At 37.1% G+C, this 24812-nt stretch overlaps 2 protein-coding genes across 2 annotated transcripts; one reads left to right on the top strand and one right to left on the bottom strand.

Moving 5' to 3' along the window:
* The first annotated feature begins 1791 nt into the window (after positions 1–1791).
* Positions 1792–7353, top strand: gmppaa (GDP-mannose pyrophosphorylase Aa). The gene is made up of 12 exons (XM_056755926.1): positions 1792–2065; positions 2330–2427; positions 2532–2635; positions 3287–3479; positions 3586–3645; positions 4091–4221; positions 5243–5377; positions 5558–5655; positions 5950–5996; positions 6265–6357; positions 6467–6635; positions 6740–7353. The coding sequence occupies exons 1-12, from the start codon at positions 2026–2028 to the stop codon at positions 6838–6840; spliced, it is 1269 nt and encodes a 422-aa protein (XP_056611904.1). The 5' UTR covers positions 1792–2025; the 3' UTR covers positions 6841–7353.
* A 305-nt stretch (positions 7354–7658) lies between these two features.
* si:ch1073-416j23.1 (rac GTPase-activating protein 1) lies at positions 7659–24471 on the bottom strand. Its single transcript, XM_056755207.1, has 16 exons — positions 23520–24471; positions 22741–22943; positions 22279–22415; positions 22108–22180; positions 21914–21970; positions 21585–21683; positions 15362–15503; positions 15144–15289; positions 13898–14059; positions 13723–13818; positions 13081–13279; positions 10244–10349; positions 10043–10175; positions 9836–9962; positions 7990–8101; positions 7659–7895 (listed from the first exon to the last, which is right to left on the bottom strand). Exons 1-16 carry the CDS (start codon positions 23605–23607, stop codon positions 7844–7846), a joined length of 1932 nt encoding a protein of 643 aa, XP_056611185.1. The 5' UTR covers positions 23608–24471; the 3' UTR covers positions 7659–7843.
* Between the last annotated feature and the right edge of the window lie 341 nt (positions 24472–24812).

The raw sequence follows: 24812 nt of genomic DNA, 5'->3' as shown, positions 1-24812 counted from the left end.
CAAGATCAGTAAAATAATTCTGCCTGCGGCTGCTCTGGGCTTCAGTAAAACCCAGAATAACATGATTTGCCTGGAAGAATATAAATAAAAGTAAACTTATGTCCATAGACATATAATACATGGACACCACATTCACAGCTTTGCTCTGCTGCTGCAATAAGTCAACGCCATATTAGTGAGGGCAAAAGCAGAATAAATCCATTGAAGTGAATGGGAGAGCTGAGCTTTTGGGAATTTAAAGAATAATCACATTTACATTTCTAAACACTTTTCAACAAATTTCAATGTTCAGTGAATGGATATAATTACCAGACAAGCAACATAACAAAACAACACATGTTTGAATTATCAATCGAAAATTAATTACACACATGGAGATTGTTTCTGAGATGTATTTGAATCATCAAACAAATCACCCAAGGTAATATAATTGAATTAACATAATATCTAAAAATAAGGTTTACACTAGGGAATTGCTTTTTTTAAATCATCATTTTATACATTTTCAAAGACATGATGCAGTAAAACATGTATGTGATATCATACAACAATTAACCCTGCATTATAAATAGTAGGCCTATGTTATAGCAGCATATAGTTAGTAATATAGTAAAGACGCACTGTTTTGGTTTTCCCTAGTATTTTAAAGTGAACAAACTGTGTTCTGATCATGTGCATTCATCTTACTAAAATTATATCACATTAGTTAAGTTTTAAGGTTACACAATCATAATGCAAATTATTAAGCCTAACACCGTGTCTACACCAGACTCGACAGGCGCGACTCTTGCAGGTTCGGCGCACTGCCTACAGTGTGGATAATATTTAAAGATCAGGTATCATGATGTCATGCATTCTGACTTCTTTACACGGTTAAATGTGGCTTCTCATGCTTTAACATAAAAGCTGAACTACTTCCATCTCGATGCGACGCCAACGCCGCCTATTTGCACGTCTACATTTAATATAACGAACATGCATGCAGAAAAGGCGCGGAATGTGAATCAGGCCATGCTCAATCGTTTCCCCTGTGGTGGAATGAACTACCAGTCTCCACCCAGACTGCAGCATCCTTCGTGTTTTTAATTGATTCCAATGCTTTTCCTATATCTTTTGTTGTGTCGCGTCGCGTCAGTCGCGTCCAGTGTAGACACAGCGTTAATGAATGCTTAACAATTCCATATAACAATGTTTCAAGTATAACCATCGATAACTGAAGCCAAACTTTCTGTAGCCTACTCCAGGTTAACAGTAAAGTATTGAAATTAGTTGAGAAATGAACACGTTATTGTGTTTTTACACAGAAACCGCAGCTTCGCTATTCATCTTAATGTGTAGTCGTTTTTTGCCACTACCAATCATTTCTGAGGATTCTGCAAACAGCTGTATTGAAGCATACTATTGAGATTATTGTTAGTCAATGTGCATTTCTAGTCACTGATAACACTGCCCAGAAACTCACTGTAAAACAATTACAGGCATTTACAAACTCACTAACCCTTTTGTCCAAATACAAAAAACATACATATTATTATGCAACAAGAGCAGTTAAGCAGTTGACATGTTTTTTTATTGACTATGCAGTATTTTTGGACATCGTTCAGGCTACAAGATAAAAGTTTATTATTAATAACGCACTTCAGTTCGTAAATCTTGGAATGTTTAAGATCTTTAACTACGTTAATGCGTCATTGGTTTAAAATGTTTTTCTTTAATGACTTTGATATTGTTCACAAAAACCTTAAAGGACCTTTATTTTGAAATTGATCTTCCAGCCTGGCACTTCCTCAACTTCCACACTTTCGCTGATTCTTTACTGCTGCTAATGTGAAGTGACTTTGACACTTTATATTAACCAATTGAAATGCATTAATCTTTTGCATTTTTTCTTATGGTTTACATACACAAATGTAAGAGTAATTATGCTTTAAAGCGATTCACCAAAGCAGCTTGTTTACTGTCCTTAGTCTGTTTACATGACACGATCGTTTTGACTTCAAATTACATCGTGTGGATCGAATAAAAATGCTGAAGGCTGTCATTCTTATCGGAGGTCCTCAAAAGGGTGAGTAAATGACTCTAAAAGTATTATTGTGGAACAGATGGATACAGTTCAACTGGTACTAACGTTATATAGTGTGCATATGTTAGAACTCACAATCTCCCATAAGGGATCTTTGTATAACGTTAGATGAATGTCGGTATAATCGGAGATCTAAGTAGTATTAATATTGTGACTTTTACGCATGTATATGTTTTATAGCAGTCTATAATATAACAGTTTATATATTATATAAATTAGTCCTGTGTTTTGCTGCTCCTCATACAGGTACCAGGTTTCGTCCTCTGTCCTTTGAGGTGCCCAAACCTCTGTTTCCAGTGGCAGGAGTGCCAATGCTGCAGCATCACATTGAAGCGTGTTCTAAGGTGAAGATGTTCAGATCACACACATATGATGAATGACATACTGATGGGAAGTTGTGAACTGGGTTAATATGAAATATTTGAATTTTGGATTGTTTTTCCTATAGCTCCCGAATATGAAGGAGATCTTAGTCATCGGCTTTTATCAGCCCAATGAAGAGCTAAACCGGTTTTTGTCATGTGCCCAGCAAGATTTCAAAATATCAATACGGTAAGTCATTATACATTACATTTAGATTTAGTCATTTAGCAGACGCTTTTATCCAAAAAGGAGTGGACAAGGCCTGGATAAGGAGTTGTGCCTCATGCTCAGTGAGATAGTCTAACCTTTCTAATGTTGAATAAGGCATATCAGCATCACCGTGTTGTGTTTGTAATGTGATCATTGAAGGACACCTGTTCATCAAATATGTCTCTGAGATTCCTGTGTTGGATGGAGTGATTGTAGTATTGCCAAGTTGGATGGTGAGATCGTGTTGCACCGTGGGGTGTGACGGAAATGTATATATATATATATACCTTTACAATATTTAGGCTGGTTATGATGCATTTGTAAATCATTGCATTACTACTGATTTCTGTTTGTTAAAAACAATAATTGAGGACCTACTGTTTATTTATATTCTTTAAAATGGTTGTACAAGGGTAAACGCTTTATCGCACCCAGAATAAACGTCAGTGTTTACATACATGTCTGTGTACGTAGCATATTATTATTTATTTATAAACTCAAACATATACATGTTAGAAAAATATACATTATCAAAATCAGTAAATGTTTATATATAATTTAAATTATATTATGAATAGAGTTCAATTATTGTTTGATATTAATAAGTACTCTATTTTCATGAATTTCCAGATATCTCCAGGAATACGCTGCTCTGGGCACTGGAGGGGGAATCTATCACTTCAGAGATCAGATCCTGTCAGGGGGTACAGAAGCGTTTTATGTCATGAATGCAGACGTATGCTCTGAGTTTCCTCTCCCAGAAATGCTGGACTTTCAAAAGGAGCATGGGGACAGTTACAGTTTTGTCATCTTCGGCACCACTGTACTTGCTTGTGTTTTATACTTTTAATTTATAATGCAGATTAAACCTAGGCCACTCGCAAAAAACTATTCTCAATTGAGTATTAATCTAATTCTAAATGTTTTAGGCCAACAGAAAGCAGTCCCTGAACTACGGCTGTATTGTTGAAAATGAGCAAACTAATGAGGTAAAGGATACATAAAATTGCTTGGATTGTTTGTACATTCTGCCCTCTACGGTGCCAGGCAGGGAGCTATAATAAAATTTTCAATGTATGTATTTTTTTATAATAAATAAAAGCAAAACAAATTAGATTATTTCTTGGCCCATAGACAATCTGTGCCCGCAAAAATCTGTAGAAAGCTCTGCAGAATTGGAACATGCATCATTTATAGGCCTGCACATCGATCACCCCACGTATGTTTGTTTATTAAATGCCTTGGGCTTATTAATTATGCATTCAGTCACCAATAAGTGTCTTGTACACTTAGCTCAGTTTAGCACATTTTACCATATTTAAATCCATTCTGCAGGTTTCCCTTAAATCAGTGCAGAAAATACTGGAAACGTCAACAAATTTGGTCTGGGCCTGATCATTACCGTACAATAAATATCCGTGATGTATTCTCCAGGTCCTGCATTATGTCGAGAAGCCCAGCACATTCGTGAGTGACATAATCAACTGTGGAATATACCTGTTTACACCAGAGATATTTCAGCACATCGGAACAGTTTTCCAGAAGAACCAGCAGGATATGCTGTTGTGAGTGACAAAAATCTGTGCTTAAGTACATTGCATGCATACTTCATCAGTTTCTTTCCTCGGTTCTCTTCATTTGTTTTTCCCCCTCACATTTCCTTCATATCTGCCTTCACGTCCTGTTCCATCATCAGATATCCATATGATGGGTAAGTCTGGACATGGTGTGAAGCTCTGGTTTGGTACTGATATTGAACAAGAGAAGCAAGTGTGATTGATGCTTATAGCAAGTAGGGATGCAACGATATCACTTTTCCCTTTACCGATCTAATTCCGATACCTGAATTCTGAGAATCAGCCGATATCGATCCTGAACAGACACTAGCACTGTTTTTCAGTGTCTAGTGACTCGACAATGTTGAGATTTGCTAAATTTTGTGCAAATGATGAGGGACTTTCAGGAATGACTACCGAAAGGAGTACAGCAGCATCATTCCGATCATGCCCAATCTAGCAAAAAAGTCACGTATTGACGACGCCGATGCCGAGTATCGGATTGGTGCATTCCTAAAAAGTGGACCTGCTTGTTGATGTTGATATCAGCTTCATGAACTAGATTCATGTGTTAGTATTGTGATGACGACATGTGGGACATCGAGCATGTTTAGATACTTTTTTAAAACTGAAACAATGGTAAAACCACCTATCTATTCTATTCCAGTCAACGATTTTGAAAACTATTTTTATAGTTGAAGTTTCTGAAGTAACAGTTTCATATCATTTTGTTATTTTGACTTATGGTTAATCTTCTGTGCTGATTTTACCGTTTTATTTCCTGAGTGTTCTGATTCACTTGTGACGTCATTACATTACAAAAGTTTTCAATGTATCGTCATTGAAATTTTATGCTGTCCTGAATGTAGCATCTTTAGAATCAGCTTCTTCATCTACCTTCCTAAGCACATTTTCTGTCGCTCTAACCTAAATGTGTATGTCTGTCATGATAGTGTCTGTCCTATGTTTCCATTGCACTGTTGGGAGAATTTCATCTATTCCTGATTGTCTGGTTGTGTACTCTGCTCAGAGAGGAGCAGTCCAATGGATGGCATCGGGCAGAGGTGATCCGCTTGGAGCAGGACATCTTCACTGCACTGGCAGGCCAGAGCAAGTTATATGTGTACAAAACAGACCGCTTCTGGAGTCAAATTAAATCTGCAGGGTTAGTTTCTGATTTATTCGTTATTGTTATCCTTATTCAGTGATCATTTTACTGCTTGTCTTCTGGTTTTAATGTTGTGCATATATTGTTCCAGTTGAGTTATTAGGTCAGTGAATGTTGATGAATTATTATGAAAGCAAGCAGAAATCTTACAGAAAAATGTTTTTACCTTTCGTACAGATCTGCGATCTATGCAAGCCGCTTGTATCTTAACCAGTACCATAAAACCCATCCAGAGAGGTTAGCTGTGAATGAAGATGGAGGACCAAACATCAGGGGTAAACACTTGATAGTAATATAAAATGTATATACAGCCTAGGAAAAAATAGAGACCATTCCAAATGATATTCGGGTCAGCATTACAAGATGTATTGTGGGTTGTAAACAATATTTTTATCTGACATTTGGTAGAAATATGTTTAGTAGTTCGCAGAACGAAACAAAAATGATCATTAACCTAAACACGTGGGTAAATAGTACTTTCAGAAAAACAATTTTGAGATGGTCTCTTAATTTTTCCAGCAGCTGTATATTTGAAAATGTCTTCTTAATGTTTTTTGTTTGAATTTTAGGAAATGTTTATATACATCCAACTGCCAACATCGACCCTACTGCTGTGGTGAGTGTTATAGTTAGATTTTTCAAGGTGACATTCCCATGCATTCCTGGTTGAAAGGAAAATCACTATTAATATGATCAAAGGTGATGTAAAAAGGTTGCACAGATTCTCTGTTTCAAACATAATATTTTGTATTTTATTTAGCAAATCTAATGATGCAGATATGCATTTATATTTGGTGTGTGCATAAATGTTTGGACCAATGATGTGTTCTATCCTTTGGCTTATAAGTCATTTGTTTAATTTGCGCTGTTGTTTTTTCTCTCAGTTAGGTCCAAACGTGTCCATAGGAAAAGGAGTAACAATCGGCGCTGGAGTTCGTGTAAGAGAATCCATCATCCTCCATGGTGCTACTTTACAGGTGAGTTCATGTGTGTAAACCAGTGGTCACTCTCTGAATGGCTTGTTTATCTTTTATTTCAAATCATTAGAGTTTGAAAAAAAAGTTGTGTACTTTGTGTCTCCTGTAGGATCATAGCTGTGTGTTGAACAGTATTGTGGGATGGGACAGCACCATTGGCAAATGGTCGAGAGTGGAAGGAACCCCTAGTGACCCCAATCCTAATGACCCGTATGCCAAAATCGATAGCGAGACGCTCTTCAGAGATGGAAAATTAACACCCTCCATTACAATTTTAGGTAAATTCAGCATTAAGATAAATATGTCATACTAGTACAGATTGTATTGACATCACAGATTCAGTGCACATTTTTTCAAACGTGATTGTTTACTTTCTCCTCAGGCTGTAATGTAAATATCCCATCCGAGGTCATCATACTCAACTCGATCGTCCTGCCACACAAAGACCTCAACAGAAGCTTCAAAAACCAGATCATACTGTAGTGTGATTATACTCTGAGCCTAATTTTATTTAATTTTTCGTTGTGGATTTTTGTAGAATACAATAAATATTATTATTGGCCAGATTGAGTGTAATTTATAGCTGTACCGCTATATGCTATAGTGTGACACTGTATGATGGTATATCCTCAGGCCGGAATAAAAAAAATGCCAAAAAAGTTCCTCTACAGAAAAACAACAATTTTTTGTTACATTGCCGTTCAAATGGGATTGGTATTGATTTTGTTCTGTGATTTTGACAGATTTCTTATGTCAGAGAAATGGGATTTCTGAACAGCTATTTAACAAAATATGTAGTTATATATAAATGTACACGCTATTCCCATTTCATACAACATTTAACATTTCTTGTAAAGAAAAAAAGTTAAGACAAATGGTAAATCTGAATGGAATAGTGTAATCATTATGAATAATAAATGTATTTGTGACTGCTCTTTGTATGAGCAAAGTGTAATAGTCAGACATCTGCAATAAATTCTATTTTGGTCACATTTACTGCTGTCCTTCTGGAGGTTCTTGACGTTTGTATTTATGATTAAATAGCTACAGTGCAAGATTATTAATTTTTTCTTAACTTTAGAGATACACATCAACAATTCAATTATATCCTTGACATTTTCATTATTATACAGATGCACTGAATTGACAGATTACAATATAAACCATGTTTTCAGAGACGCATTTAAATCATAAAACAAACTTTAGCGAAGTTGTGAGTTGGATGCAAAATTCATAGACAAAACATGAATTCATAGTTTATTGGTATATTAATGCATAATTTCACCCGTGGACACTTTTCATACGTATAAATAGAAAACAAAAGGTATAGTCTCTTCCTGATTCTTTCTAGACGAAGTATTTACAGTAACTTTTGTTATTTTATATAGGTAGGATTTTTAAAGTGCTACAGTGCTTTATAACCAGTGGTAGAAAAGACTTTTAAGCTACCAAAACAAAATGTCCCTGTGCAAAAACACACAATAAATCATTTGGGGGATGTGAAGAATTTCTTTTTCCCTGGTTCATTTCTTGGTTTGCTGTGTAAAGGAAAGGGTGTTTGTGAATTTCAAAAGAGTTCTATAATATACTTGAGGTTGATAAAATGAAAACTATAGAAATATAACAGCTTACGGGTTATTAAAAGCGGCACCAAAATGCTTGATGCGACCCTTGATTGACCCACTAGATGAAGTTTTACTGTATTTACTCAACTCAGGAGAAGTCAAAGGTTTGAAGATCTTGTCTGAGAGAGGAGAAAAGAGTGAATAAATATTATTTTATAATATTCATGAAGTAGTAACACTTAACAATACTGTTATGTTTGTTAACATTAGTAAATGCATCTACCAACATGAACAAGCAATGAGAAATATAACTTTTCAGCATTTATAAAAAAAAAAAAGTTAGTTGATGTCAATACAATTATTCATGTTAGTTCATGGTGCATTAATTTATGTTAGCTGATACAATGTTTGACTTTTATAAGTAAAGATTATAAAAAAAATATAAGTAAATGCTGAAATTAACATGAACTAGGATAAATAAATGTTGTTGAAGTATTGTTCATTGTTAAATGTTAGCGAATTGATTCAACTATTTGATAACAAATACAACTCTTAAGTAAAGTGAATTAGTAAGCAGTATAAACGTATACAGATGTTTCTCCTGAGACCTGCTGTTCTTTAGAAGTTTTAAAGTTGTTAAAGAGAACTGTGTTGATCCTATTACTATAAACACACGTAGGGCATGGTGTCTGGTGAGATGTTAAGAAGGTAGATCTAGGACCACCTCAATATTCTGCACAGTTTTACATAATCCAGATTATTTTACTTGGTTTAAATTTAGGTCCGGGTCCTGAGAGACCTGTTTATGGATGGTAACAATGTCATTCCAACAAATTTACGGATAAATATAAACTTCGAAAGTCTGATTTTTTTAACAATTTGCAAATTAGGCACTATATTCAAAACAGTACAACATTAAAAGACCATTTTGAAATATCCCCAGTTAAGAAATTACATTTTCAAACATCAGTGAGAGCTATTTTTCTATTATTACTTATCTGATCAAACTGGCGTAGATACACAGAGAATTCGAAAACTATAGGAGAAGGAGTTGTTAGTTCCAATCGATGAGAACGAAGTATGGGAAAATGCTAAATCAATATCGATCTGTAATCATATGAAAGCAATACAGCTGAAAAAACTATATCTATGCCATATCTCCCAATCGTAGCCATGCCATCAATAAATCCCTACTGTTACTAGGCATGTCTATTCAATTCAATTTTAGTTATATAGGGCTTTTTACAATGTGCATTGTTCCAAAGCAGCTTTACAGGAGAAAAAAGAAAAGTAGAAAAACACAAAAAGGCAAAAGAAAGCAGTGCATGGTGCTTATCGAACAAGCAAGATCATTCTAGTAAATAATATCTAATAAATGCAGTCTCCTGGTGGTTTATTTAGGATATTATGCATTAAGGGAATGCTTGGCTGAAAAAATGTGTCTAGTGATAATGTATGCTCTGTGGTCAACAAAAGACTGTTCAATATAATGACTTTCGCAGCACGAAAGAATATTCTGTTGCAGTGGAACATTGATAAAACCTCCCTCCGTCAAAGGACGGAAAAAAAGTGTTAATGGAACTGGAATACGCTGGAATGTTTAATTCACTCTAAGACAGACTTCTTTCATAAAGTATGTGCGCTATTTAAAAATTACTCTGACATTATGCTGTTTGGATTTCACTGATAAGTATGTAGTATTTTCACTGTCTGAGCTAAAATGCCAAAATGGAAGTCCGACTTTCAGAGCTGATTTTTTGTGTATGTATATAATTTATTTTCTAAACAAATGGTTGTTGTTTTAGATTTTTTTTAATTTGTAAAAGAGTTAATAAACACATCGTTTTAATTTGTAATAGAGTTAATAAACACATTGTTGAAAAAAAAAGCAGCATAACAACTGATGTGTATACCTTTGCTTGTGCTGGGAGCCGCACTGCTGATATGCGAATGCATCACAGGAGGGATGACTGGATCTTTGTCCTCAGCTAGAACACCTTCCCAAAAATCTGAGGGGAAGGATAGCAACCGAGCTACTACCTATTTAAAATCAGAGACCATTTTGTTAGTTTTCAAAATAAACACGCATCATCACTGTCCAATTTACTTTCTAAGCTTACTTTAGGTTGAGTGTTCGTGTCTTTCATAATGGTCATGGGAGAGGGTTCGAGCATCCCGTGTCCGATGATGGTGGGCCCGAACACTCTAGCCAAATTATTCTGATCCATGTGACACAGCGGACTCAGCACAACTCTGCAACAAACCTTCATTATTGAAAACGCATTCAGAACTGCAGAAATCCATGAAGGTTTAAATTTTACCTTTGCAGATGCAACACGAGGAAGGCCAGCGTGTCTTTATTGGGCTGCGGCAGGTCTTTGATAGCCTGTAACAACATTTCGGAGCTTTTGTCTTCATCTGCCATCTCTGTGAGAGAGAGAACTTTTGTGTCAGAGTCGGCAGTGATATTTGATTCAATTACGCTCTTTATTTAAGAGCAATATAACAGATATTCTAGGTGAATTAAAGCACTTTATCAACCTTCCTCTAAGGATACACTACATGGGGAACAAAGCAGGTGTGGAGTCACCTGTAGAAGCAGGTGCGTTATAAAGAAGCTTCTCTAATTTGCATGCCGCAGCCATTCGTGGCCAAGAAAATGAGACAATATGGCTCTCACTATGACATCCAATCCAATTTATAATTTAAAAGGGAGGTATTTTACCCCGGAGTCATGTGGAATCTATGAGGGATGGAAAACAACTTCAGGAATAATAGCGGGACCACCCTGACGGCTCCTAAATCTACCACTTACCCTTCATTCAGCGGCTGAAATTAAAATGCTGAACGACACAACCGCTGGTTTGGGAGATAACGTTCGACATTGATTGTTTCCGAGTCATCAGGGACATGTCAACTATATCACAAGTAATGGGAAATAACCATCCGCCCTAAATGAATGAGGCTATAGCATACGTCCCGATGCCCCTGGCAAGCATTATATGCTGGCTGTAGTACCCACCCTCTCTTAAATTGTGAGCGTTTTGTATAATCTATCTTTATAAAAGTCGAGCCCCCTTTGATACACTCCTCAAAGCATAAAAAGTTTTGAAAGTCAAGCATGGACCATGAATGACATCGCTGATGATTTGTCTCCTGATGTTTGAAATGGTTAGAGGGTAAACACCGGAATTTCAGTTCAGACTGTATACTAGACCAGACTGATTGACTTCATCTCATAAATGTCAGGGTTTTAACTGCAGTGATCATTTCTTTGCCGACCAATGAGTCCAGACGCCATTGGGTTGCCATATGAGGCTTTGTAATAGATAGTGATGCATCTGTTTGAAGATGTTTGGGCAAAATTGGATTGGAGAACTACAGTCCCTGACAAAAGTCTTGAAAAGATGCTTGTGTACATATTAACCTGAAATATATTTCTAATCAAGATTTTTTTTACAAGAAATGGCTCATTTTAATTCCAACATCTTTTGTAATAATGTTTCAGTGCAAAACGAAACTGTCAAAAAGTATTGTAATATTTACAGCTTGGTAAAGGCCATTGAGTCAATTTTTGCAAAGACATACGTGTTGTCGCCTTGTCATATTAGCTTCACCTGTAACTAATAATGGATCAATTAGGTATCAGGTGTGTATACATAGAACCCCAGTACACTAGACCTTCACATCAACTGCAACTAGACCTCTGCAAACATGCCTTAGATTCACCCTGAGAAGTTTTGATTATCAAGAGGCTGAAGACCAGATCCACTGCTGATGTGGCAGACACCTTCAATGTGTCTCAGCGTCAAGTACAGAGGATAAAGAGATTTGAAGAGACTGGAGACGTTTTTGACAAGCCCAGGTCAGGCAGACCCCGCAAGACAACTGCTCGAGAGGACCGTTTGTTGGCTTGAAAATCCAAGGCCAGCCCATTTTCCACTTCAGCAGAGCTCCACGAGACCTGGTCACCTGAAGTCCCTGTGTCAACCAGAACAGTTTGTCTGATTCTGTCTCAAAATGGCCTCCATGGTCGAATCAGTTCCCAGAAGCCAGTACTAAACAAAAGACAATTGAAAAAACGTGTGGCATTTGCCAAGGCCCACAGCCTGCTAAAAGGATGGACGCTGGAGGTGTGGCAAAAGGTGGATTTTTCAGGGTTGAATTACACCACAGTCGCCGCAAATATTGCAGGAGACCTACTGGAGCCCGCATGGATCCGAGATTCACCCAGAAAACAGTGAAGTTTGGAGGCGAAAAAATCATGGTCTGGGGTTACATCCAGTATGGGGGTGTGCGGCAGATCTGCAGGGTGGAAGGCAACATCAATAGTCTAAAATACCAAAAAATCTTAGCTACCTCTTATATTTCCAACCATAAAAGAGACCAAATTCTGCAGCAGGATGGTGCTCCATCGCATACTTCCATCTCAACATCAAAGTTCCTCAAGGCGAAGAAGATCAAGATGCTCCAGGATTGGCTAGCCCAGTCACCAGACATGAACATCATTGAGCATATGTGGGGTAGGATGAAAGAGGAATCATGGAAGACGAAACCAAAGAATATTGATGAACTTTGGAAGGCATGCAAGACTGCTTTCTTTGCCATTCCTGATGACTTCATCAATAAATTGTATGAATCCTTGCCAAACCGCATGGATGCAGTCCTTCAAGCTCATTGAAGTCATACAAGATATTAAATTTGGATCTCAGAGCACCACTGCTTAATTTGCTGACATATTTTTTTATTTGCAGTAATTTTGTTCAATTACTGTATAGGCGACAAAACTTTTGTCTTGCCAAAATTTGACCTTTCCGTCTTGATTAAATGATCAATCTTTTTTCAGTGAAACTGATTTATTTCAGTGCATTAAGAGTCATTTGTGAGGGTTTTAGCTTTTCATATAAGCTATTTCTAACACCAATTGATTAATTAAAAGTCAGGTTAATAGCAGGTGTTTCTACAAAATAGATAAGCGACAAGACTTTCAGGGACTGTAGTGTGTCAGAAAAGATTTACACTGAAAAATGACTTAATTTCAGCACTTACACAACCATTGTATTTACATGACTTGGAATACCACATGAGTTTTGCCGTAAAACTAAAAAAGTTTGCATAAAATTACAAGCCATTTCCATACCATTTGACACAAACATACCTGCAGCTTCCATAAATCTCCTGTGAAGCTTAAATGTTACGAGCGGCTCCTTTAGTTTCCTCAGGAAGTCTTTAAGGAGTCCACATACAGCATAAATCTCTTCTACCTTGTGGAGCATCAATGGACTTTTCCCGCACACAAATTTCTCCCTCAGTTCCTTCACAGTCCGTTCACCTCCTGGAACTCTGTAAATACCTTTCTATATTCACACACCAGTGAGCCAATACATATTAGTAAAAGGCTTTTATACATCAACTATAGGCATTGAACAGTTTGAATGTAGAGTAAAAACGTTTCCTCAGTCTAAATATTCTAAATATTACATAATAAAGCCATTGACTGAAAATGACCCCCAAAATGTAGTCATGTGTATCCAGACAGTTGACTGTGGAAAAACAGGCCATGAACCGTCTACTTTAACATGTCTGACAGAATTATGTAGAGACTTTAGGTATAATATATTAAAATCAGCCAATAAGATAAGCGCTTTTAGCTTTGAGAATGTCTATGCCGTTTTGTGAGCATTATGCATCACACAGTTACTGAACAAATGATGGGCCTGTTCTTTCGGTTGGAACATCTTATCCCTGTTTGGATATATATTGTGTGATTATTAAGATATTAGTTATTACAAAAATATACCTCTTCAAGTCCTCTTCTCTCAATTTCATGAACACACTGAACTATCAGTGAGGGAATCTGTGGACGTGTGGAGGGAGCGAACCTCTCTAACGTATCCTGAAAAAACCCAAAGAAATGCATTTTAGTCATTTAAGCTCTAGAGTACATGTGGACGTGCAGTATGAAAGTCGAATACCTCATTCGGCTGAGCTGAACCATGTGCTGTAGGGCTACACTTCTCAACAAACAGATGTTTACAATCAGGGTGGCTCACCACTCGACAGTCTCTGCATTTCACTGCAATCTTCCCAAACCGAATCCTCTTCCCACACGGTGTGCATGTCTCAGGACGAATCACCTTGAAAAAACAAAACACACTGATTTTCATGCAGGTTTCCTCTTAAGGCGTTCATTTTAATTCCCTCGATTGTAAATGTTGTCACAGTATACATGTTAAAACAATGGTGTAAAATTGTCAAAAGAATTGATTTATGCATGGCTATTTCCCACTCACATTTCACATCATTTAGTGATAAATAATCACGTATTTGGCCCTTAAGGCAGTGTAAATGATTGTAAAAAGCATTTTGCATGGAAAACATTTGCTGATCCAATAAAGATCCACTCCATCAAATTCTTTTCATTTCTCTCAATCACCTGTAGGAGTTTCTTTCTTCAACAGAATACAAAAGAACGTTGGAAACAAACAACACTGACCCCAATTGACTTTCAATGTATGGACAAAAAACATAAAAGACTTTTCTCTTGGAAATATGGTGAAAAACATGAGGGTGAATACATTTTTTTTTCATAATATATCCACTAAAAGATCGATATATGTGAAGAAATTAAGAATCCTTAAATCACACCTGGCAGAATCAGCAGTGAAATTTGTAATTGAATCTTCCACATTTCACCTCCGATTCACTTTATTGAATCATCCACATTTTTCCAATAACGGATGAAGCCTTCTGTTTGAGAAACGGACAATATTTCAGCTAAGTGAATCGGAAGTCAAATATGGATGATTAAAATGTGAAAAATGATTTGCTGATAATTCACTCGTGTATGATTCAATTAATAATTTGGCTAAGTGAATCATTAGTAAAATTTGGATGATTTAATTAATTGATTCATCAGTGAATCATTAGTGAAATACGGATGATTCAATTAAGCGAATCATCAGTAATACTTGTAAAATAGGAATGATTCAATTTAGTGAACATTCAAAGAATGTGGATGGATTTAAACGGCCATCCACATTTCACTAATGATTCACTTTACTGAATCATCCATATTTGACTTCTGAATTACTTAATTGAACCATTCATATGATATTCACTGAATTCACTAATGATTCACTGATGATCACTTATTTGAATTATTTACACCTACAGCTTAATTCCAAACGTATTGTTAAGCACTGTTGTATGATATCCTACTGTTTTTTGTTGGAACACATGCTGTAGAGTCTTATCCACAGTGGGTGTGAAGTCCTGAAGGAGTCTGGGCTCTGGGGTGGTGACCTCCATTTCAACAATCGTCTCAGTTTCTGTGGCTTCACTAGGTGCCCACACGGACGTTTGCTCTGAATGGAAGATTCTAGTTAGTTTGGGAAGGGAAAGACTCATTTAAAAATGTGGCCTCTACGGCTTTTTACCAGCAACAGATGGAAAATGTTCATTTCTGAGAGCTCTGGATGGATGTTCTGGAATCTCCTGGGTTATGTCTATTACCATGTGAATCTGACCTCCGCTCTCTGGAGTGGTGACCGATGCCTTCACGATGGTCGTCTCGATTTCCTAACAGCATTCACAGAGACACACAGATAAACACACATAAAATCCAATTGCATCCAATCTTCCTGCAAGACTCACATGAAGATTTAGCTTGTGTCCATGTTCCTAGCAATGAGGGCAAATGTAGTTTCTCAAAGTGACAAATAGCTTTGTTTCTCTCTTACAAAACAGAGCCAGCTGAGTGGGAGTGATACAAGTCTTATGGAGGGAGACAGTGAAGACATGGTCTACTGCTGTTCTCATCTAAGTAGCATGGTGGGCGGGCCAACACGATGGCAAGCAGCTGGCAAGAGGGACTGATGAATGAACAAATTGATGAGAAATGACACCCTAACAGATACAATATGATCCCCCAAACAACGGAAAGACAAAAAATTAAAGGAGAAGTTTAACATTACACAGCACGTTCCTTAAGTTTTACTTATTGTTGACTATATTGCCATCAATAGTCTGTTCATATTCTGAGCAATTCTAAGATATAAACCAACCAGGAGATGTTTCATTCAGTGGTAAATGACAAAAGCTGCTTTTTTCAAGAGTGTCGAAGATTTTAAACACCTAACAGACTGTGAAATGAACAACGACTCAAAAAGGCATGTTCAGACAGGCAGGAAAGTAGAAAATATTCAAATTCAAACCCGTTTATTTGTTTGTAGTTTGGACAGGAAAAAAAAAAATCTGAAAACACACTACTTTAATCTACAATCCATACAAATGACATCATTAAAAAAAAAAATGGGTACCTTTACAACAACATTATATGTATACAGTGGTGTGAAAAAGTATTTGTTTTTTGTATATTTGTCACACTTAAATGATTCAGATCATCAAAAAAAAATTATATTACTCAAAGAAAACCAGTGTAAATATAAAATGCAAATTTAAAATGATGGTTTTATTTATTAATTTTTAATTTTAATTTATTAATTAATAAATTGGTTTAAGGAAAAAACAATCCAAATATTTCTGACCCTATGTGAAAACGTTATTTCCCCCCTTGGTAAATCATGAATTATCTGTGATGAATTGAATAACAGAGTTAAATTTCACTAGCAACAATCAAGCCTAAATACTGCCAGACCTGTTGAGTCAAGAAATCACTCAAGTAGAACCTGTCTGACAAACTGAAGTAGTCCAAAATATCTCAAATAGCAACACATCATGCCGCGATCTAAAGAAATTCAAGAACAGATGAGAAACAAAGCAATTGATATCTATCAGTCTAGAAAGGGTTACAAAGCCATTTCTAAGGCTTTGGGACTCCAGCGAACCACAGTGAGAGTCATTTTCCACAAATGGAGAAAGCATGGAACGGTGGAAGACCATCCCTGCAGTGGCCGGCCTTCCAAAATTACTCCGAGAGCACAACGACGACTCGTCCAGGACAACATAAAAAGATCTCAGAACAACATCTAAAGAACTGCAGGACTTTCTTGCTTCCGTTAAGGTCATTGTTCATGATTCTACAATAAGAAAGAGACTGTGCAAAAATGGCAAAAGAGTTCCATGGCGAAAACCACTGCTGACCAAAAAGAACACAAGGCTCGTCTCACATTTGCTAAAAAACATCTTGATGATCCCCCAAATATTCTGTATACTGATGAGACAAAGGTGACATTTTTGGAAGGTATGCCTTCCGTTACATCTGGTTTAAATCTAACACAGTATTCATAAAAAGATCAGGTAGAGTGATGCTCGGACATGGATGACTGGCCATAATTGATGGAACCATGCGCTCTACCAGAAAATCCTAAAAAAGAATGTCCGGCCATCAGTTTGTGACCTCAAGCTTAAACAGACTTGGGTTATGCAGCAGGACAATGATCCAAAACACACCATCATTCAACCTCTGAATGGCTAAAAAAAATCCAAATAAAGGTTTTGGAGTGGCCTAGTCAAATTCCGGACTTAAATCCAATTGAAATGCCGTGGCATGACCATAAAAAGGCTGCTCATGCTCAAAGACCCTCCAATGTGGCTGAATTAAAACAGCGATGTAAAAAAAAGACTAATGCAAGCTATCGCAAACGCTTGATTGCAGTTGTTGCCGCCAAGTGTGGCACAACTAGTTATTAGGTTAAGCAGGGTTTATCATCCTCTGTCAAATGTCGTGCCGCCTCAGGCTCTCGCCAAAATTGTGTCGGGTGTCTTCACAAGAAATGCTGTGTTGTTGCGATATTACTTCATATTGGAGGCGCTGTTTCGTTATCAGCACACTGAGGCACTAAAAAGAGTTGTAGAACAAGAGCCAGCCTGTGTATCACGGATGTTTGTTTTGCATCAAAGTACGTTTAATTTCTTAATTTTCTTAAATTAACATGACATACATCTTGGTAATGTCTTTAGCTGTGCCGTTGGATCTTTTAATCAGCGTATACTGTACACAGCGCGTTCACCAGTATAAACGCACATTGTGCTCGGAACGACTCGCACAAGAATTAGTCATTTGAATCGATTCATTTAAACTATTAAAATCTTCAGTCACTGTCGACTACAAGAGATCATTGAATCACTCAAAGTGAACCACAGAGAATGCAAGATGTGAATGAGCTTCGCTAATTTAGAAATACTGGTTAATTCAGCAGGCTATTGTGGGCTGAAAAGTTAGTTGAAAATGATAAAAAAAGCTTTATTTTATAAAAAAAACATATCTATTTGGTTAAATAAAAGTAATGTTTTATACAACTTTGTCATTTTTATCAAATTTTATTAGAACTTTTAATATGTCAAACTCAAAGTCACTTTGGTTAAGCCACTTAAATGTATGGTAGGCCTATGTGTGCGGTTGTACAGGATCAGGATGGCACCACCTCCGCCTCATTTTGAGGCAGGAAAAACCCTGTTTAGGGGGCAATTACTTTTTCACATAGGGTCAGAAATGTTTGGATTGTTTTTTTACCTTAAAGGGCCGCAATCCCAGAGAATGCACTTTTAAATGTTTATCTACCAGAAATTTCCAGCGTGTGCAGAAACACCATGTTATTATACAAATCGATCTATTCTTCTTTTTGTAATCTCCTTTCACCACAACAGTGACACAAAACAGGCTGTTGGCGATCCCCTAACAATCTGATGTCACATTGTTTACGCCTGCCCATGACTCCGCCTTATAATCGCTTTTGTTGAAAGTTTCATCTTCCCCAATAGAGCCATTTCAGGCAAAATGTTGCCACTTGCCAGTGTCAAAAATGTTTCAGAAACAATTGAGTGCTGTTGTTGGACGTAAAATGGAACATAAAAGTAGGACAGGAGGAAACCTTTCCGACGAGCCCTGGTTCGTCCCGCTGCGACCGTTCTGAAGAAGGCTCACCAACGTCTCTTCATCCTGAGACGGCAGAGGAAGTTTGGTCTGGATCGCCACATCCTCAATCGATTCTACACCGGCACAATAGAGAGTATCCTAACTGGCTGCATCACTACCTGTTACGGTAACAGCACAGCTCTCAACTGGAAAGCCCTACAGAGAGTGGTATGAACTGCCAGGCACACCGGCGGAGGTGAGCTTCCCTCCCTCCAGAACATTTACACCAGACGGTGTGTGAAAAAAGCGAGGAGGATTACTAGAGACACTAGCCACCCGAGTCACGGTCTATTCTCACTCCTTTCATCAGGAAAGAGATACCGCAGCATCAGAACCCGCACCAGCAGACTACGTGACAGCTTCTTTCCCCAAGCAGTCAGACTCTTAAACTCTTGACTTTCACAATCTACTCATTAGCACTGCACTTTATTCCCTACTAGCACACACAACTTTATACATTGTCTTACTGTAATACACAATACATATCAATCACTGTACCATACGCATAGTGTGTGTACATTCGCTGCTATTTATTTAGTTATTTGTAAATTATGTGTCATTATCCTGTGTACACTGCGCACATTGTTTACATTTGCTGATGTGTATTATTATTATGTTTAATATGTGTCATTTGTTGTATTCTGGTGTAAAACTTGTACAGAAATGTTTACTGTGAAAATGTGTACAATAAATGTCTGTCAAATGTTGGTTGGAACTGCACCCAAGTTTTTCACCTACACGGCCCGGAGTTAAAACGATCGAAAGTCCCGGGTGGGACTTAGCGTTCTGGACAAATGTACTTTTTTCGTATAAAAAAAACCAACATTCACCGGTCCGTATTTTCCGGTCTGGAAAGACTTAGAGAAACAAGCCAGGACTCATTGGAAATGTCTCTGCCAGGGTATTCAAAACGCACCAACCCTGAGTCGATGCGACCCGTAGGTTGGGAGCTAGAGCTCCCGGTAGCCGGAAAGGTAAAAAATCTAAGCTCTGGGACCCAGTGGCCTGTCAGTACCAGCTGTTCTCGATCAAGCTTCATCTCCAGAAGAAGTAAGTATTACAGAACATTTTTAAATCGCCTTTCTTAAATAATGTGTTTAACATGTTTGCGGCTGTTGTTTACATATTCGCGTCTAAACCTGAGACATGTTCCAAAGACAAGTGTTGTGATGAACGTTAGTGGTAAAAACATAGCGCCCATCGGTTCAGAAGACTTGTGACCGACATAATTTCTGTAAAGCTTATTCATTACAACGAAAGAAAGTTATAGCAGTGTCTTTCTCTGTGAGTTCAGTGTTTTCTCGTATGTCCTAAGTGCGACAATACTTGGAGCGGAAAGAAACAGAGTAAACAGGAAAATGAAGTCTTATGATCCCTGTCCACTATTTCACAATTCGAGCCCAAAGAATCCTGGCATTGTCATCTTAGAATATGCCCGTGCCATCAGGGAAGAAAAAAATCCCATTGATGGAATAACCTGGTCATTCAGTATTTTCAGGTAGTCAGCTGACCTTATTCTTTGGGCCCATAACGTTGCTGAACCTAGACCTCCAATCCAATGGGAGACTTTTTCCTATTTGCTCAGTTAAATCCGAGTGGTGATTTTTTTTGGATGGCCAGTGAATAATATATATGGGTCAAAGATGTTAAGATGTCCCCATCAAAAGAAATTTACAAAAGTGATTTAATGTCCATAGAAAGCACATTAAATGTAAGTAAAATGTCTACTTTATGGTTTCAACTAAGTTTTGGGGGACTAAATTGTCAAAATTTGGTTGAACTAATCTAACATTGTCATTCAGTGTAACACAATATTATTTACAAATTCAAACAGCATACTTATACTGACAATACATATTGAAATATATAAAAAAATAAGGTAGCATATTACATTTTATTGTGCTATAAAGGAGTAAAAAAATATTATTGACAAATGGGCAAAACCTAGGATAGTGGCAAATGTGAAAACTAATTAGCATTTGGGGTGAAAGAAATTAGTCTTTTAATGTCATGAATTGATTTTTGTTGTAAATATTCCTGACAAAATTGTGTAAACTGAATGACTTTTTAGTGGGCATTTTACCATTTATAGGTATGTATTTAGGTATAATGATCATTTCTGTTTCATTCTGTGAACTACTTATAATATATCTCCCATATTTCTAATAAAAATATTGTTTTATTTGCAGAAAATGATAACTGGAGAAACAGGTCAAAATAATAGAAAATATGATCTGTATTTTGTCAGACCTGACAAACTGCAAAGAAAACAAGTTAATTTTTACTTTTAAGCAATACAACAATAATATTCGTACATGTATTTATGGAAAAGTTCAACAAATATTTTTTATGTGATTTTTATCAGTTTTCATGCCTTTCAATGTCTTTTCACATTGCTGTTAGATGACTTTGTCACTTCTGAGGTCTAATTTTTTAAGGACTGGAATGGCATCAATACATCTAGAAATGCTGATTAAATAAAAATTTGGAATGGTCATTTTTCCTACAACTGCATTAACAGTTCATTTTTTATTTATTTTATTTTTAAATCTCACATATACATCCTCAAGTTAGTCGATAGTAACATTTTGATTCAGTTATAAATCATCTGTTGGTTGTATTTTGTTCAAACCTTTGTGTAAAGTTAAAAACTAAAACAGGAAGTTCTTCTGGAAAAGCGTTGGTTACATTTTCCAAAGTGGTCTATATACGATTATTTGGTTTTGACAACAACCTTTAAATCACACTGCTACAACAAATAAAAATTATACATTTCTGCCAACCTTCTCCAATGGTCTTGATCCCATGAGATCTCCTGAACGGCTGCTGACTCTTCCTCGTTTCTGCATCGGAGGACCAACACATGGGCCCATTGATGAACGCTAAAGGCAAACAGAGATAAAGTGAGGCTAATGGTAAATAGACAAAACACTTAATAGGGATTGAGATATTTCAGAATAAATCTGTCAGAGAAATGGTCATAAAACACATTTAACATACAAAAATATATTTATAAGAAAGCAAAAACACATACTAAATAAGTGTTGCACCATGTTATCACTTAGCATTAAAGCTTTTAGAAAGACAAAAAAATGGTACAAGTACTACCTACTCTTCTTTCACGAGCCCTTGACTTGAGAGGTTTAACAAATGCAGTGCTGTCCAAATCCTTTAATCACAGGAAAAATATGATTTTTAGAATGAAGTGTTCTGAAAGTACTTCAATTACTTTTCATGCATGAGCACTTTAAAGTCCAAAAGTAATCATATTTAATAAATAAAAAAATCACGAAAGTGATACTTCACCAAATCATCATCGGTTCTGTCATAACTGATGTCAGAGTGAGACAGGAAGGAGGATTCATCAATCACAGATAACCTGATGAAAACATTATTGGAAATTGCATTGCATCATGGGAAAAAGACAGAAATCAGTGGTTGTGTGGTACATAAACAGGATATAGCACGTCCGGTTACCGTTTTCCTCTGGGCTGTGGGGCGCTGGTTCCTTTGTGACTGAAGCTGGTCAGCATTGACCTTTGTTCATCATTGAGACAGGCACTTGATTTGCTGTCATGCACAAGCACGTCACATATCAACTGCATCTGCCGCTCCTGTCACATAAATGAATGAGAGAAAAGACATGCCAAGTGCCCTCATTAACCCAGCTGTCACTTGGATGGTATATAAACCAAGGAGCAATTCTGTTTTATGAACTCCACGTGAACGACCAAACGCATATACGTAAAATACAGTGGCGCTGTCCACACTGGCAACCTTAACCAGTTCTCCTTCAAGACCACACTTAGGAAGTCTCGGCTTTAGAAGGCACATCCAAGTGATTGACATCTTAACATGTCCGCACACCGCTGTAGTCAACGTTTGCTGGCCTGCTGTTTGTTAATGACAGTCAGTGTTAAAACGGAGTAATTTACTGACCAGGCACTGGTAGTCCGCTTCTGCTTTGTAACGTTTCTTGATCTCCACGTCCAGCTGGTTTCGAGCGTGTTTGAGTTTGACCTCCAGAGCAGATCGAGACACATCTGACTTCACCAGGAGCTCTTTGTGTTTCTTCAGTTCCAGCTCTGCATGCAGCCATTTTTTCCGGACGGCCTCAAAATTCTTCACCACTTCAATGAACTCTTGTAGATTTAAATACGGCAGCATGTCAAAGCCTTTATAGAATGACTTCATATAAAGCCATGAAATGCAGATCAAAATAAAGAGCATCAAAAGACAAATGCTGCTTTTTCGGTAGTTTGTAATAATTGTGGAATTATTATTCACATTTTAGAACAAAGCTGTAAAAAAGGCCTAGATAAAAAGTAGATCAATATGGTAGCCTTAAGCAAATGCTTTACCAAATGAAAATACTGTGTTTATTACCTGACACTAAAATATTTTAGTATTTTTTATGGTGACCTGTTCAAAACCCACTTATTTAAAACGTTAATTAACATTAAATTTAAGCACTTTTAGTGGGGTTATATTTCAAGATTACTTTGGATAGTAAATTTGAATACTTGTAAGCATCTGCAGCTTTTAAAAGGCTTGTTGTGAACTAGTGACATATTTAGACCAACCACAGAAAACAAATGATTGTTAAAGAAGCAGACAGAATGTGTTGGACAGATAGAATATGTTCTAGTGCACACTGCTCCTTTTATCATTTGAGCTGCATAAACGACAACACGTACATAAAAGTAATATAATCTTACCGAGTTCACAGCTTGTAGCTTCTTCTATGGCAAGCCTTTGCAAACACAGACTGAAGACTTCCCTGACAAACTGATCCCCCATGATCATGCCAGCTGACAATCCCGCATCAAACCCAAACAAACCGCTTTTAATCCGTCACTCATGGATGTAACTGCACAAGTGAAATGTCTGCTAGTGTGTGTGCAGTTATAAAAACAGTCACAATTGGGTTTGAGACGCGTTCAAAGCTGTTACGCCTTCCCAAAAATAGCCAATTTGAATATGAGTTGGAAACTGTCAACTATAAATCATATAAAGCCTGCAACTTCTAGTCAGAGGAACTACAATATTCAAGAAAGTAGTTTATGAAAAATATTATGAAATATCGGTGTATTTAAGACTGGTGACACACGAGGCCAGAGGTTCGTGTTACAGTAATAAACTACAGGTGTGTTCAACTTTATGCGACGATGCGCAGACCAATCGGTATATGACGTCAAGTACCGCGAGAGCGATTACGTAGAATAAAGGCAATCTTGCCTCGCGGTGCTTTGATGTCATGCGCCGATTAGTCTGCGCAACTCCGGTGGATGAATTCGAAAACATTACGTTGTGTTTATCGAACACTGACAGCTCAGATCATCAGCCATGTCAAAGACTTAAAAATCATATTGAAATAAATGGTTAAAATCAAACTCTGATGCTCGTCACTAATCATTTTCTGTAACACCTGCTGCAGCGTCATAACCCGTCAAGCCAGTAGCTTCATGTGCAGGTTTACGAAAACACCGAAACAGTGTAATTTAATTGCTTGCCTTTCATGATCTCCTTTTGTTCCTTGCACCAATGGTCCAAATGTCAGTACGTTGTTGCACTTTCCTGACACAAAACGATGTTGTTACGTATCATCGCTCTTTGTTAAGTGGGTATACTTAAATTCTTTATATTTTCTAGTGGGTTTGCGGCATATACCTTTGTACGTATCACGTAGACTACACCACTGTTTTTTTTACCGCGTTGCTGGGCTCTTTTTAGGTGGGCTTTAGCCACCCTAAAGTTCTAACTCAGCCCGAAAAAATTGTGAGTAATTATGTAATTTGTACAGGAATGCGAGATCACTTTATAAACGTCTTTAAAACTCTTATTATGAAAACGTCGACAGGCTGCGTTAATTAACGCATTATTCTGTCACAGCAGCGGCACAGAGTTGGAGCGAATGTCACAAGCAGTGGATAAGGGTGTGTGCATTAACAAGACATTAGCATCTTGTCATTCTTCGTTATAAATGCAGCTTACATAATGGGAGCCTTTCA

Source organism: Triplophysa dalaica, chromosome 8 (assembly GCF_015846415.1).
Source record: "Triplophysa dalaica isolate WHDGS20190420 chromosome 8, ASM1584641v1, whole genome shotgun sequence".
Lineage (NCBI taxonomy): Eukaryota > Metazoa > Chordata > Actinopteri > Cypriniformes > Nemacheilidae > Triplophysa > Triplophysa dalaica.
The sequence above is the reverse complement of the archived record's forward strand: the minus strand, read 5'-3'. Positions and strand labels throughout refer to the sequence as shown.